General features: G+C 38.4%; 3 protein-coding genes across 4 annotated transcripts; 1 reads left to right on the forward strand and 2 right to left on the reverse strand.

Moving 5' to 3' along the window:
- Window positions 1–1,262: 1,262 nt before the first annotated feature.
- lsm4 (LSM4 homolog, U6 small nuclear RNA and mRNA degradation associated) lies at window positions 1,263–4,127 on the reverse strand. Its single transcript, XM_057362221.1, has 5 exons — window positions 4,011–4,127; window positions 3,628–3,669; window positions 2,341–2,439; window positions 1,992–2,193; window positions 1,263–1,885 (listed from the first exon to the last, which is right to left on the reverse strand). Exons 1-5 carry the CDS (start codon window positions 4,011–4,013, stop codon window positions 1,785–1,787), a joined length of 447 nt encoding a protein of 148 aa, XP_057218204.1. The 5' UTR covers window positions 4,014–4,127; the 3' UTR covers window positions 1,263–1,784.
- Window positions 4,128–4,240: 113 nt separating this feature from the next.
- On the reverse strand, window positions 4,241–7,461 carry ddx49 (DEAD (Asp-Glu-Ala-Asp) box polypeptide 49). The gene is made up of 13 exons (XM_057362219.1): window positions 7,229–7,461; window positions 6,925–7,048; window positions 6,747–6,832; window positions 6,526–6,647; window positions 6,225–6,412; window positions 5,888–6,028; window positions 5,736–5,811; window positions 5,574–5,650; window positions 5,208–5,305; window positions 5,048–5,122; window positions 4,805–4,893; window positions 4,649–4,720; window positions 4,241–4,504 (listed from the first exon to the last, which is right to left on the reverse strand). Exons 1-13 carry the CDS (start codon window positions 7,341–7,343, stop codon window positions 4,385–4,387), a joined length of 1,383 nt encoding a protein of 460 aa, XP_057218202.1. The 5' UTR covers window positions 7,344–7,461; the 3' UTR covers window positions 4,241–4,384.
- Window positions 7,462–7,491: 30 nt separating this feature from the next.
- On the forward strand, window positions 7,492–16,156 carry klhl26 (kelch-like family member 26). 2 transcript variants are annotated; one of them, XM_057362217.1, is made up of 4 exons: window positions 7,492–7,800; window positions 7,939–8,050; window positions 8,696–8,881; window positions 10,450–16,156. In XM_057362217.1, exons 2-4 carry the CDS (start codon window positions 8,007–8,009, stop codon window positions 12,029–12,031), a joined length of 1,812 nt encoding a protein of 603 aa, XP_057218200.1. In that variant the 5' UTR covers window positions 7,492–7,800; window positions 7,939–8,006; the 3' UTR covers window positions 12,032–16,156. The 2 variants fall into 2 exon arrangements, with proteins under 2 accessions (XP_057218200.1, XP_057218201.1); XM_057362218.1 differs by having other exon boundaries at window positions 7,492–7,737.
- The last annotated feature ends 47 nt before the right edge of the window (window positions 16,157–16,203 follow it).

Raw genomic sequence — 16,203 nt, forward strand, 5'->3', positions numbered from 1 at the left:
ACACCCGTTCTGATGACCCAAGAGTTGCAACTATGGCACCTGAGAAGGCTATTCTTTGTGTTCTTTTTAAAGAATTTTCGGAGCCTGATGAAATCGGTATAAATACGTGTTTAATACTATAAAACTCTTACGACAAACATGTCTTCTAATATCTTCAATTGTTGAAGGATGAAGGCTGATTCTGCTGTTGTCATGGCAACACCCGATGGACGCAATAAGATTCACTGATTGGCTGAGAGAAGATAAAGCTGGAGGACAGATTAGAGACAGGTGATATTTAACGTGAAGGACTATGTTACATTTACCGTTTACCATGAATGACTATTTATTAATTTATTATTGATAATTTAAACTATTCTAAATGTATGTTTATAATTCTTTCAGGATCCAATTAGATGTAAGTTTTTGTCTTCTTTTAACACATTTTGCCATATAAAACAAATTAAAATAGATTTTTTTACAATTATAGAAAAAGTTTTAAAAAGTCTACATAGGCCTATCATTTGTTGTACTAGATAACATCATTTCTTTAAATGCCAACATGTACTGTGACATACTGAAGCAGAGCACGATCCCTGCAGGGCAGTATTCCAACATGATAACGACCCCAAAAGAAGCTGGGGTTAAAGGTGATGGACTGGCCAAGCATGTCTCCAGACCTAAACCCTATTGAGCATCTGTGGGGCATCCTCAAACGGAAGGTGGAGGAGCGCAAGGTCTCTACCATCCACCAGCTCCGTGATGTCGTCGTGAGAGAGGACTCCAGTGGCAACCTGTGAAGTTCTGGTGAACTCCATGCCCAAGAGGGTTAAGGCAGTGCTGGAAAATAATGGTGGCCACACAAAATATTGACACTTTGGTCTCAATTTGGACATTTTCACTCACTTTTGTTGCCAGCGGTTTAGACATTAATGGCTGTGTGTTGAGTTGTTTTGAGGAACAGCAAATTTACACTGTTATACAAGCTGTACACTCACTACTTTACATTGTAGCAAAGTGTCATTTCTTCGGTGTTGTCACATGAAAAGATATAAAATATTTACAAAAATGTGAGGGGTGTACTCACTTCTGTGAGATACTGTACATCTCCCTGTTTACTATTACAATAAATAAAAAGCTATTTTCATATTAATCATCAAAGCTCTACGCCAGCTTGTCGGGACTGGTTTGTTTGTCGGACAAAATGGCAGTCAGTCACAGGGGCACATAACATCGGTGTTATGATTGGTCAGATTGCATGTCAATCAAACTGCTTGCGAAGGGTCAATTGCAATATTTAACAAAAATCTTTTATTCACAAGTGCATTATACACAAGTCAAGTTGCACTGTAAAGCACAAAAAATTTAAACGGAGCAAATGTGAAAACGTGAGCAAACAGAAAATAAAAACGGTTCAGAATGAATGGAAGAGCATCTCTACATTACGATTTGTCCAAATTAAAATCTTCACCTAGATCCTTTTAAATCAAACGCACTCTCTTGGGTTGATTATCAAACTGAGAAAGCAGACGACACAAAACATCTGTTTTATTTTACAGGTATTTTGTAAAACTTTACATGACCAAGGTTCTGTGTTGTTTTATCCAAGGTCTTACAAATCAACTCAGTGCAAAAAAAAAGGGTTCATGACAACAATAATGTGTCAGTTTGATGCATGGACTGAACATTTTTAATAAGGCTCTACCAGAAAAAAAAGATGTAAATGTGTGAATGTCAAGTGACCCAAAGAGTTGTTCTGTAGATGAAAGTAGTAAAACTCTAACACATCAGGCCCTGCATTAAAGCTAGTGTTGGTTTTTGACACCTTGTGGCTTTCCAGGCTTTTTGTCTTGTTGCAGCCCACGTCCAGTACCGGGAATACCTCTACCACGGCCTCCAAACACACCTAAAAGGACAGAGAGATATTATGTGACAACTTCAAAAACTGTGTTAACACAATATGATATTTCAGATTTTCATCCAGCAAATGAGGAAATTGAAATAAAAATTACCTCTGCCAGGTGCGCCTCCTCTGCCAGGTCCGCCTCCCCTGCCCTTTCCTTGTGGTTTGTTCTGCTGCATTCCACCCCGGCCACGTCCCTTTGACACTACTTCCTCTTTCACCATATCTATGATCTCATCAGGGATTCTTAAGTATTTAATGGTGCTTCCTCTGATGTAACATTCCGGCATCCTCCAAAACTTATCTCCATCCTGTAAAAAAAAAAAATTCACACAGATGACATCACTTACATTTCAACTAAAAGTTGTGTGACCTCTCAATCACAACAATGTTTAAAATACTCTTAAGACCCTTCAAGGGTGTCTTGAGGGCTTCTCTAGAGACTGTGTTTTATTTACCCGTGAGGTGCAAATAACTTCTCTCAAATTGATGTTCATCCAGTTGTCACAGCTGACCAGATGACCGTTGTATGTCTCACCATTCTTCAACTCCACCAGCTGGAAACAAAAGCAGGATGAAATACAACCTAGGAAATTGACAACTCCTTTAGGTGGTTTTACTCTATCTAACAAAAATATTGTGGAGGTACATTGATTGCATCATTTGATTTTGTGAATTTTTCGTATCAATTTCAGAAGTAAATATCATCTACCATCAACAACTTTGACTGCTACAGTTAAGTCCATAAATATTTGGACAGAGGCACATTTTTTGTTATTTTAGCTGTGTACCAAAATTTATTCAAGTAACAGTTGTATAATGGATATTGGCTTAAAGTGAACATTCTCAGCTTTATTGAGTTTATTCACATCCAGATTAGCTGAAGGCTTTAGGAATTGCAGCTCTTTAATATGTAGCTTCCACCTTTTCAGGGGACCAAAAGTAATTGGACAGTTGAATCAAAAGCTGTTCTATGGACAGGTATGGGCATTTCCTTAAATAATTTCTTCATAAATGAAGCATATTAAAGGTCTGGACTGGAGTTGATGCTACGTGTGGCGTTTGCATTTGGAAACTGTTGCTGTGAGCCAATATCATGGGGTTCAGGGAGATCTCCATGCAAGTGAAACAGACCAGTTAGATTTAAAAAACACAACAAATCCATCAGAAAGATGCCAGGAACATTAAGAGCGACCAAATCAACAATTAGGTACATTCTGAGAAAAAAAAACACACCGTTCAGTTTAGCAACAAAAAATCCTGGATGTGTCCATATGAGATCAACTGTCCAATTACTTTTGGTCCCCTGAAAAAGGGGGAAGCTACATATTAAAGAGTTGTAATTCCTAAAGCCTTCATCTAATCTGGATGTGAATACACTCAATAAAGCTGAGAGTGTGCACTTTAAACCAATATCCATTATATAACTGTTACTCGAATACATTTAGGTACATAGCTAAAATAGCAAAAAAATGTGCCTCTGTTCAAATATTTATGGATCTAACTGTATATGGCTTTACAAGACCATAGCAGTATATTTTATACCAGAGACCTTGCAATTAAACCTTATTTTTTAAGCAGCTTTATATAGCTTCACCCAACTAAACCTTTACAAACTCAATTGCTATGATAGTCTGTGAAGGAAATAAATGAGAAATGTTTCATTCTTTACCATGATGCTAAATTAATACTGTTGATGTCGTTTGTAGACAAAACAAGCAGCACATGTGGTGCTTCATACTCACCATCGGATGGTTCTGTGCTGTCTTCAGTAAAGATAACGGGAGCTGGAAAACAAGAGAAGTCAAATAACGTTAAACCCGTTCATCACCTCGGACATTATTTGGATTTGACGCTGGTGATTAATTGTCGATAGAAAAAAGCACATGGAAACTCAAGTTGTGTGATCTAGCGGTCTATGTTTCTGTTTGCAGGAGTATGTATTAGCGTTCACAGAATTGTATTGTTTACACCAACAAGTGCAGATTTAATAAATCAAGATAGAAGGTTTCAAAAATCAGAAATCTCTTAATTGTTACAGGGCAAGAAAGTGAGCGCCAATCTACAACGCTCCATCATAATTCACAGATACTTCAAGACTAATAAGCAGTATTATGCGTATGCTTACCATGTCAGCCAAACGATTTGTTAATCTTATGTAACTGTGGATTAAATAGATTAATTTTGAAATCACAAAGGTTTGTTCTAAATCGAACGTACAACCCAAGCGGTCGAAATGACTGCGTTCAATTTACTTCCGGGTGAGACCGGAAGTTGTCAAAATAAGAGTTTAGGCTAGCGTTAAAGATGTTTGCGAGTCAAGATATTTACTTCAATTTTCGTGTGACTTGTTTTATTTAGGAACAGAGTCAACGTCCCAATAAAATGCTGTTTATTTCAAAATAGTGTCATATTTTTATTGTTTTACATTGAATTGCGGCAAATGAATGATAAAAACAATATGTACGAAATCAAATATGCAGCTTCAAGAGTCCACTACTGTCATGTTCTTTTTTGTTGTTGCTTTTTCTTCTGATGCTTTTCTTGAGTTTTTCCTTTTAACTTTTCCTTTCGCTTCATTTTGTCAAGTTCATGTTTCCTTTTTTCTTCCAAATCTGGATCCTATGATGTCAAAATAAAAATAGGTCAAATATAAAACTGAATCAAACACAATTTCATTTAGCAGAATTTAACAGATCTTGCCTTTACAGAAAGTTTATGTTTAGAGCTCTACTTTCTGACAGTGTGAAAAAAAAAAACCCTCACTTTTCCCTCTAGAATCATCCGTTTCCTTTTGTTGATGTTCTTCTTCTCATCAAAATCAGTTGCCTCCAGTTTCTACAACAGAATAAAATATTATACAATAAAACGCATGTTCTGTGTGAAACAAAAAAAATGACCACTCATAAAATGGAGTCTCACAATTTCACATTGTCGTCTTGTTACGTTGACCTGCGTGAGGATCTTTAACACCTCTTTTTCTTCAACTGTAAACTCCTTCAATTTTGCCTCTAAAAATACAAACAATACAGTAAATCAATGCATGAAATGTAGACTGCAACACTTGAGAGTATGGGATGACTTTTAAAAATTAAGTGCCAGTTTAAAACGTATCTGTAAAATTGGTTTATTAGGCCCGGCCGACAGTTTCTGGGGTGAACTTACGTATCAGTTCCTCAATGGCACTGACAAGGTGGATGTCGTATTGTGTGACTAATGTAATGGATACACCATTTCGACCTGGACCACAGAAGAAGGACAATGTGAGCTAAAGCACAAAGGTTAACTAATGTTAAGAGCACTAATAGGTCAGCACTAAACTCACCAGCTCGAGCAGTTCGTCCCACTCTGTGGATGTAAGTTTTAGGCAAACCTGGCGTGTTATGGTTGATAACAACCTGTACGGTGGGAATATCCAAACCCCTTCAGATAAATCACACAAAAAATACATTAGAGGCAAATAAATAATCAAACTCAAATAGGTTTTTTCATAAACACTGCATTAATTTGACTTGTTCATCTCTCAGATGTAAACAACACATAGATTTTTGAGACTGTACAAAGCATATAAATATTTATAGTTTTAAGACAGTTAATAATTGGTTGTCTCTAAAGCTGTTTCACAATACTACACATAGTTGACTTACAGAGGTTAGAAACCATTATGAGAATGATGAAAAATGCTTCATACCTGGCAGCAACATCTGTTGCTACGAGAATTTTGAAGACGTTTGACTTGAACTTTGCCAGGTTGGCAAAACGCTGTCTCTGGAAAAAGACAAAACACAAAAACTTAAGCCAGAAATTAGGCACAAAGTAAAAATCTGTTTTATCTAGGTAACACGTCCTTTACCTGCTTCATCATTGAGTGCAGAGTGATGGTTGGGAAATTGAATTCACGCAGCATCATTGTGAGTATCTGACAGTTCCTGTAATATTTATAAACTTATAAACACAACATCATCTTAAGCTTAACATTCTCTTGCACTGTAACTGAGGACTTACTTGCATGTGTTTGTGAATATTATGACAGACCAGTCAGCATGTTCATCCTGGAACTTCTGGATGAGATGGACCAGGTAAGCATCCTTGACCTTCTCAGGAGTGAGGATGTATCTCTGATCCAACTCTTCTACTGTTCGCACCCTGAAAGAGAGAAGAACCCTTTCTTAATATTTAAGTCACATCAATGCATCAACATAATATGTCTACTACCTGATCTGTGTCTAAACAGCTGTACGGTTTATTAGCATCAACACAACAACCTCACTCCTCCTTTTGGGTCTCTATACACACACACACACACACACACACACACACACACACACACACAGTGACTTACTCAGATGTGTGCTCCCAGAAGAAAGGTTTGTTCATGGCGATGCTCTGTAGCTGCTGCAGCGTGTCTGTAAGTGTGGCACTGAACAGCAGTGTCTGGCGTTTTGCAGGCACAACACTGAGAATGACCTCTAGGTCTTTAGTGAAATCTGTGCAGCCCTGCTCCAAAAGACGGTCGGCTTCATCCAGGATCTGCCAAAAAACATAGAATAATTGCTTTAAAACAGACATACTTGGATATTTTGAAGACAAAACAATCGATATAAAATACTGAATTGGAATGTTTGAAAGTTCAGCATCATTACTAGAAACTGGATTTTGTTCAAGTTGATGGTGTCAGAGCTTCTGATGTGATCAGCAAGTCGTCCTGGTGTAGCAACAACAACATGAGGCATTCTCGACAGCTCTAAACCCTGGGTGACCATGTCTTGAAGAAAAAATAACATACTAAATAAAGCATTTGGATATACAAGACATTTATAAAATATTTTGTTACAAGGTCAGGATACTCTGAATACTGTCTTACCCATTCCACCCACAATGATACAGTCCTTCAAGCCCAGTGGCTTTCCTAATGCTCGGAACTGTTCTGCTATCTGGTAAGCAAGCTCCCTGGACAGACATGAAGAGATAATGACGTCACAGCTGACAAAACACCCATAAGGAAAGTTAATATTTTTATGTAAACAAGTAACGAAGTAAACCTAGTGGGGGTTAAGACCAAGCAGAAAACACCATAAGGGTCGTCAGACAACTTTTGCAGCACTGGGAGGACAAAAGCTGCCGTTTTCCCACTTCCAGTTTTTGCACAGCCCATGCAGTCCCGACCTGCGTGAAAAACACAACTCGGGTGACAAACTGATCACTCCTTTTTGTTTACTACAACCACCTAAAACACACGAAAGTACAACCACGACTTAATTGTGTGTTTATAACTTATTAATTACTGTGATCTTGATATTTCTGTCGCGTTTAAGGCTGTTATGACAAACAGATTTAGATATTTACCTTCCAGTATGGCTGGGATACATTTCTCCTGTACTGGCGTTGGACGATTTATGCCCATCTGCTTACACTGCTGGATCAACCAATCACACAGGCCGAGAGACTCAAACGTAGCCATTTTACCACCCTCAACAAATTATCCAAAACATTAATATTTTCTTCTATAAAAACGTAAGTTATTTGTGAGGAACGATCGCAATGTCCCTCGTGTGTGACTCGACTGGACGCGTAAATTATACGTCATGTGAAGCGGCGAGGACCACGCCCCTTACGGTGAACGGGGCTGCGCGTTTTCTGCGCAAAAAAATCAATAAGAGGATGTATTTACGCATTCTGGAAGGATTGCTCTGAACAGCTGAGTTGCATAGAAACTAATAATAACAAACAGCACACGTAGTTTATGTTGTGTAACGGTGTCATATTGGGTAGATGTAACGCGAAGTCGTGCGGGAGTGGCGTGTTCGTGAGCGCGCAGCGGTTGCGGGGTCGCGCTGGTCGGAGGGTGCGCGCAGGTGAGCTGAACTCTTAGCACCTGGATTGTGTCCTTCAGTGCAGGCCGTGCAATACTATTGGGGGTAAAACAAAAACATTGCTCTCTTTAATTTGATTATTATCTTCATAAAGTATATGCATTTTATTCAAAAGAAATAAATATGCGATGTTTTGTTTACTGGTTATTAACGTAATGTGTTTTGTTTTGTTTTATATTTTAGCCATACTGAGCATGGCTAGCGGTGATTTGAGTTTGTCCACATGATGACCTTCTTCATCCTGGCTGAGCATGGCGGAGTCGGATGGTGTGGAGTTAAATCGAGCTCAAAGCAGGTAGACAGACATGCATGCTGCAGCACCATATGTTGCATGTCTGAGAGGCTTTTCATAACGGTACAGACATAAGCCACTATAATGTATGGAGAGGAAACAGGTTGAATAACGGTTGTTTGCGTTCTGTGACCATACGAAAATGTTTATTTTTACTTACCAGTGTTCGTTTGTGTCACTGTGTTGTTCTGCCGTTGTTATTGGCTGTGGTCGTATCCCACATAAACAATGTTTATGTATGTTGCACGGATCCCATTTCTAAAAAGTACAGATCTACTTTGAGGTAAATTATTCATAATATCTGCCAAATGAGTTTTGAGTCTAAAAAAGTCTACTCAGTAAAATAAGTTCAAGTTTGTATGCACCGTGTTCACAAACACCGGTTGAGTTTATGGGTTTTGGTCACAACAACTGTTTGGTGTTTGGCATTTGTGAGTCTAATGGGTTGTGTTTCCATTTGATGAATAATTGAAAACTAAGCAGCATTACAGAGATCATGGTGAGATCCTGCAAGAGTTTAGAAACTGAAAGAAGGTGGTGGAGTGTCTGGAGACAGCAGATGCATTAAGCAAAGTTCCATTGACCGTAAGTGAAAGACATAATAAGCGGAGAGTGGTGAAGGATAAAGTTGTTTCTTTCTCTTTCCAGCATGGCTGACAACAAGAATAGCGTGCTTCGTTGTACTTTCTCGGCCCCCAGCCACAGTAATACTCTCCTGAGGGGGTTGTCTGCATTGCGAGCTCAAGGTCAGTTGCTGGATGTGGTTCTGGCCATTGACAACGAGCGTTTTGAAGTTCACAAAGCTGTTTTGGCCTCCTGCAGTGACTACTTCAGGTGAGACATGACATGTGTGGTATAGAGTGACATTAAGCGATACTTCAGCCAAGAAACAACATTTCCCCATGTTTTACTCAACATTGTTTGTTTGCTTTGGCTTTAAATGGGGAGTACAGGGGTCTGTTCTGATGTCTTTTTTGTTGAAAAGTCGAGTGCTAGATTTCTGAGGAGCTTTTGAATAAAGCAAGGTTTGCAATGGCAGTGAAAACAAACTTTTTCCCATGTGCATATGAACTGCTTTTCTCTAACCTTGGAAATACTGTTCCAACTTTTTCAGACTTATTTTAACATCCATAACATCATTTAGATAGGATGAATTATTTATATTATTTTTTTAGGCCTTGGACTTATGCTTAACCCTGGGAAAAAGAAAGTTTGAAAAGCAAGGCCTCAGCCTAAAATGCATATAAACATTTAAACTGTGGAAACGTTTTTAAAACCTTGTGTAATGTTTGTTTGTGGGAACCTTTTTCAATGTTTGCCATAAAAATGTATGCGATTAATTGTTTTTTTAACCTAAGGCATATTTATTCAAGAAGACAAATGTTTTTCTTTTACCCAAATTATAGATTTGTCTTTTTAGTATTTTCTTTACTTTATAAAAAAATGAATAGCATTGTTTTTCATAAAGGTGAGACCTGTTAAACTCTGTGGACCCCTCGAAGGGTCCAAAATCCTATCATTAACATCAACAGTGTCCATGGTTGACAAATAATTTGTGACAAATAAAATAAGTTCATGTTTCAGGTATATGACAAATATTAACCATATAGACCAGTGTTTCCCAACCCTGGTCCTCGGGGCACACCTTCCAGAATGTTTTAGATTAGGAGAGAATTAAAACATTCTAGAAGGTGTGCCCAGAGGACCAGGGTTGGGAAACACTGATATAGACGGTTTCAGCGGCAGCAACATACTGTAAACAGATGTTATGTGGCCCAAACTTAACTTCCAGTATGAAGGATTAAACAAATGATCAACTGTTGACTAGCTTTAATTAAATTTAATACAATTAATATACAGTACAATAAAATAATAATGTAAATTAATATTAACATACATTAAATATAAAATAAATCCTTATATTATAACCAAACATAGACCAGAGTTAACTTCGGGCCAGACGCGTGTGTCTAATGAAACCGTGTTTGAATAAGATCAAGTGTTTTGCATACATTTTTATGGCTGTATTGACTTGAAAGCCGAATACTAAACTGTCAAAAAAATGGTCCCAAGCGGTCACTGGAGCTGTACTCTTTTAAAAAGCACACCTTTGCACCTAAAGATATTATATTAGTACCTCAGAGGTACATATTAGGACCTTTAAAAGGGTACAGTTCCAATGACCGTTTGGGACCATTTCTTCTGACAATATACTGTGGGTCCAGTAACAAAAATATGTGGCTGAGTCACAAAAATATTAACACCATACAAGGGTTAAACCAACCCAAAGGTTGGAATAACATGAGGGTGAGTAAAAAATAACACTGTATCTTTAGGTGAACTGTTCCTTGGAGTAAGAAGGTGTCAGATCTTTTGAGTAATACTCTTTCTGATCCACACAGAGCCATGTTCACTGGAGGAATGAAGGAGTCAAACCAGGACACCATTGAGCTAAAAGGTCTATCAGCCAGAGGACTGAAGCACATCATCGATTTTGCTTACAGTTCCGAGGTCACTTTGGACCTGGACTGCATCCAGGATGTTCTCGGAGCAGCTGTGTTCCTGCAGATGGTGCCTGTGGTGGATCTTTGCGAGGAGTTCCTAAAATCAGCCATGAGTGTGGAGACTTGTCTGAACATCGGCCAGATGGCCACCACATTCAGCCTCTCCTCCCTCAAAAAGTCTGTGGATGCATTTACATTCCGTCACTTCCTTCAAATCTCTCAGGAAGAAGACTTCCTACACATTCCGATGGAGCGGCTGGTGTTCTTCCTCCAGAGCAACAAGTTGAAGAACTGTAGCGAGATCGACTTGTTCCACGCTGCGATCCGCTGGCTGCAGCATGACGAGTCCAGGCGAGCCGCAGCCAGCGAAGTTCTCTGCCACGTGCGCTTCCCGTTAATGCGGTCGTCTGAACTAGTGGACAGCGTCCAGACGGTCAGCATCATGGTGGAGGACGTCCTGTGTCAACAGTTTCTTCTGAAAGCCTTCAATTATCAGATCCTTCCGTTCCGACAGCACGACATGCAGTCTGCCCGAACTTCCATCCGGTCCGACATCACGTCGCTTATCACTTTTGGCGGCACGCCGTACACCGACAACGACCGTTCTGTTAGCGGCAAAGTTTTTTATCTTCCTGACATCACGGCGCGACAGTTCAAAGAGCTTACTGAAATGGAGATGGGGTGCAGCCATGCGTGTGTGTCAGTTCTGGACAATTTTGTGTACGTGGTGGGCGGGCAGCATTTGCAGTACCGCAGCGGAGAAGGCGCAGTCGACTTATGCTTCCGCTACGACCCCCATCTGAACCAGTGGCTGCGGATCCAGCCCATGCAGGAGAGTCGCATTCAATTTCAGCTCAACGTGCTGCACGGGCTACTTTACGCCACAGGGGGGCGCAACCGAGCTGGCAGCATGTCTTCTGTCGAGTGCTACTGCCCCAGGAAAAACGAATGGATATATGTGGATTCCCTAAAGAGGAGAATCTGGGGTCATGCCGGCGCTACGTGCGGGGGTAAACTTTACGTCTCCGGTGGTTACGGAGTGTCCGTCGAGGATAAGAAGACGTTGCATTGTTATGATCCAGCGTCTGATCAGTGGGAATTCAAGTGCCCCATGAATGAGCCGCGAGTCCTGCACGCAATGATCAGCGTGAATAACCGCATTTATGCCTTGGGGGGCAGAATGGACCATGTTGACCGCTGCTTTGACGTTCTCGCTGTAGAGTATTATGTTCCAGAGACCGATCAATGGACAACGGTCAGCCCGATGCGTGCCGGTCAGTCAGAGGCTGGCTGCTGCTTGCTGGATAAAAAGATCTATATTGTTGGCGGATACAACTGGCATCTCAATAACGTCACTAGTATTGTGCAGGTTTATAACACAGAGACAGATGAGTGGGAGCGGGATCTGCATTTTCCAGAATCTTTCGCAGGAATAGCTTGTACGCCAATTGTACTTCCGCAAACCACCACCCAGCGCTAAGAGTTTGATCAACTCAAAGCACAAATTCTTTTCTATGTGTCCTATAAGGATAAAACGGATAGAATTGACTGAAAGGTTTTCCCTTGGGATGGAAAGGGGTCATTATTGTATGTCTTATGTGCTTTTAAACATGCAAAAGATTTAAGGCCTGTTCATTTTGGTGCAATTAAATGACACAGAATCATAAACGTTCTTAATGAACTTGTTGAGAACCTGACCATAGATTTGGGCATTTTTGTTGTTTGCCCTTGTGTTCTTTGTTTGTACAATTCATATTCAGTAGGTACATGTCGGAACCCCTCATTAGGCCAAATAGGAAAAATGCCATGTCTTCATCCCGAATATCCAACACGATGTCATGACGATTCGAAACGATTTAATAGGTGGCTAATTTCTATGAATTCGTACTTATGCGTACATTTAAAGGGATAGTTTGCCCAAAAATGAAAATTCTGTCATCATTTACTAGCCCTCTTGTCATTTCAAACCTGTATGACTGGTGCTTCCACAGAACACAAAAGAAGATATTTTGAAGAAAGTTGGTAACCAAACGGCGCCAGTACCCATTCACTTCTATTGTATGAACACAAAACCAAAGCAAGTGAATGGGTGCAGGTTAACGACATTCTTCAAAATATCTTCTTTTGTGTTCTGCGGAAGAAAAAAAGTCATACAGGTTTGAAATGACAAGAGGGTGAGTAAATGATGACAGAATATTTGGGAAATTTCATGTTAGATTTCATATAAATTTATGCAAAATCGCCAGTTTGTAAAATAGTTATGTTTTCCGTGAGATCAGGTCGGAATGTCTTGTTTACTTGGATGTTACCAGAGACGTTGAAAAACAGAGTTACAACACTCGCATAGACGTCTATTGGAAGAATGGAATGCAGAAGTGACTCGCGTCATGGAGTGACCCATAGTTCCAAACACTGCACTGAAGCCCATTCATTTCAGTGTCTCCCAAATGCATTTGCTGTACAGTTGGTGAAATAACGAGATCTTACTAACTGACATGAAAGCATAAACCAATTGCAGGCACAAACTCTTCAACTGAATCTAATGTAATTTTTCATTATCTTTTGAAAAAAGTTTGATTATTTTTATTAATTGTTTAGCACCTAAAAAACAAAACATAAGCCAAATAGCAGAGGGCCTAAGTCAACGTGACACAATGACGCAAACTTGATCCTGGTGAACTTGTTCTAAAACATAAAGTATCCAACTACTGTACATGCTTCTTGAGAAGTTGGCTCTGATGTCAGTGTGTACAAGTCAACAGCTGTGTGTACAGGGTAAGGTTGGCGTTATGTGTTTGTTCTGTTGTTTTTCTTAAAAATGTGTTTAATGGACCTTACAGTTTGTCTTGTGTTACGTAAAATTTGACTACACATTCCTTCTGCTCATGTTTTGTGGATAAAGCCCAGTGTCTCCTGAACTGAAGTTGACCGATTATCCCATGAGTTTTTATTGAAAACACAAATGGGTTGTTAATATCTCATATGGTGCACCTCAACCGTATGCATATTTATCATAACCTGTAGCTAAAACACCACACACACAACATTTAGTGGCAGCTAATGTTAACATGATCATACAATCATATATCATAAAGTATTAATCATTTATTATATTAATGACCAAGAGTTCTCCGTTATGATAAGCAAAATTTGGTTGACTTTGGATCTGTTCTCAGTTTTGTATATTTTTTAAAATAAGACAGTGTATCAGTTTGAACTGTTAAAGTGTCACAATGAGGATAAAAATAGATTACACTTTTTTTCTATTGAAACCATTTTTTTCTTAAGTTTTAATACATCAGGGAGCATTTGTAAAATAACACCCCATTGTGAGATATATGGTTATGATTTCACAAGAAACTAAAATTTATTTTGTTGTAGCCATTTTGTATCTAATCATTACAAAAATGGAAATACTAACTGGGTAAAATAATTGTAGCCTTTGTCTAACAATTGTTTTTTCCACCAACTGAGCAAGCACATTTCATAATGCACTTGTAACGTAATGACTGAAATATTAAAAAGGCATTTTTTGTATGAATTGGAAATTTCCACATTATATATGCAGAGAGATTGGATATGGAGCAGTGAGAGAAGCTTGTGGTCTTATTTTGATACTAAAACTAATACTTCCAGTCTTTTCTCTTAACTTTTTGTTGGCAGATTTTTCTTCCAATATATGAATGTGAAAAAAACTACTTAATCGATTAGTTCACTAAATAATGCAAAGTTTCTGTTAGTTTATGCACCCCCAGGCCATCCAAGATGTTGATGACAGTTTCTCCAGTACAACAGTAAGGAAGGAACCGTTTTCTGCCTAAACTGTGGTTCTTGGTCAGTCAAAGTCCTCAAAGAGTGAAAATAGCAGATACAGGCAACAAAAGAGTACTTAAAGAAAGAGTTCACCCAAAAATGAAAATTCTGTCTTCAGTTACTCACCCTTCATTCTGTGTAAATGTACAGATATTTGGAAGATATTTGGAAGAATGCTTGTAACCAAAACAGTTCTTGGACCCTATTGACGTAGTAGGAAAAATTACTTTATAAATGTCTTTGTTCTTTTGAACACAAAAGAAGATATTTTGAAGAATATAGGAAAGCAAACAGTTCTGGGGCACTTTTGACTCCATTGTATTTTTCCTATAGTCAATGGTGACCAAGAACTGTTTGGTTACAAGCATTCTACCAAATATCTTTCTCTGTGTTCAACAGAACAAAGAAATGTATACAGATCTGGAACAACTCAAGTGGTGAGTAAATGGAATGGACAGAAATTTTATTTTTGAGTCGACTGTTATTTTAATGTGGCTTCTGATGATATTTTGAGGTTTTATGAAGCAAAATGTTTGGCCTTGGCGAGAAACTGAATGTTATGTACAACATATTACTAGCAATCTGCAGCCTCTGCCAGTCATCCCTACCCCATCTGAAACTTCAGGTGAATCCAATTGGTAACCCTGGAGTGAGATGGGCAATTGTATCTCACAATATAGTTGTTTGGAACACTGGTGAAATGAGTAGTAAAAAATGTCCCTTTCTCTTTATCTGAGACAACCCTTTGTGTGGTGTCTTCCCGCAGTGCCTTTCAAGAACACAAAACCTGAATATGCCTTTTCTGACTGATGCTTAATGGATTCATATAGATTACTGTTAATGTTGTAAATGTTTTAATGTTTCTTTCACAGACCAATTGTTATGCTTCATAAGACCTCAATATATCATTAAGATATCTTTGACTCCAATAGACCTTTGCTTATTATGAATTATGAATGACCACAGTTTTAGCTCAAAATAATCATCACCTGTTATGTACCTCCTGGATGGCATGGGTAAGTAAATGAACAGCAAATTGTCATTTGTGAACTAACAGTTTAATTTAGAAACTTTCTGAGATGTTTTCCTTTTATTGTGTGCATATTTAGAACAAGATGACTTGCTTGATTGTTACTTCTTACAGTCATGTTCTGCTCTTGTAGATTTCTACAATTTCATGTAATAAGCGTTTGTGGCATAATGTTGATTACCATAGAGAATAATTGTGTATATTTACCTCACTAATAAATGAGAGTCTCACTACAGTTAGCAGACCAATGTGGAAGTCAGCAGTATGCCATTAATGCTGTTTGTAGTGAATCTGAAATATTCCTTTGAGGCGTTTCCAACAACAAAATTACATTTTGTATAATATTGAACATAATGACAGCAGTGAATGACAGTCACAGTCAGCTCAGGGAAACCTTGAAATGTAATAGTGGGCAACATCTGGAAGATTTTTGACTTAGATGGGTCACATTAAAATGGCCTTTATTTTTTCCTACTGAACTGATCAAACATGTCAGCCTTAATAAACCTGTTGCATTCAGATGCTTTTTATTCTAACATGTTGGAAATGATAAAAGCCCGGTCTTTCACCTTGGCATTTAAAATCAGTTTTTTACAAAAATCTTCATATAAACTTGAGATATAATAAATACAGTTCTGAGTTATTGATTATTAATTATTATTTTGAAAATTCTGAATGTATTCTTGGTAGCACTTTTTTGCATTTACATGCTTATATGCTTTTTTGTTATGATGTTTGTCTTCCATGCATAATGCTTCTGTGTTTTACGTCTTTATATTGTCTAAATAAACGAACTAAAAGTTTATTGT

Source organism: Triplophysa rosa, linkage group LG20, assembly GCF_024868665.1.
Source record: "Triplophysa rosa linkage group LG20, Trosa_1v2, whole genome shotgun sequence".
In the NCBI taxonomy this organism is placed as follows: Eukaryota; Metazoa; Chordata; class Actinopteri; order Cypriniformes; family Nemacheilidae; genus Triplophysa; species Triplophysa rosa.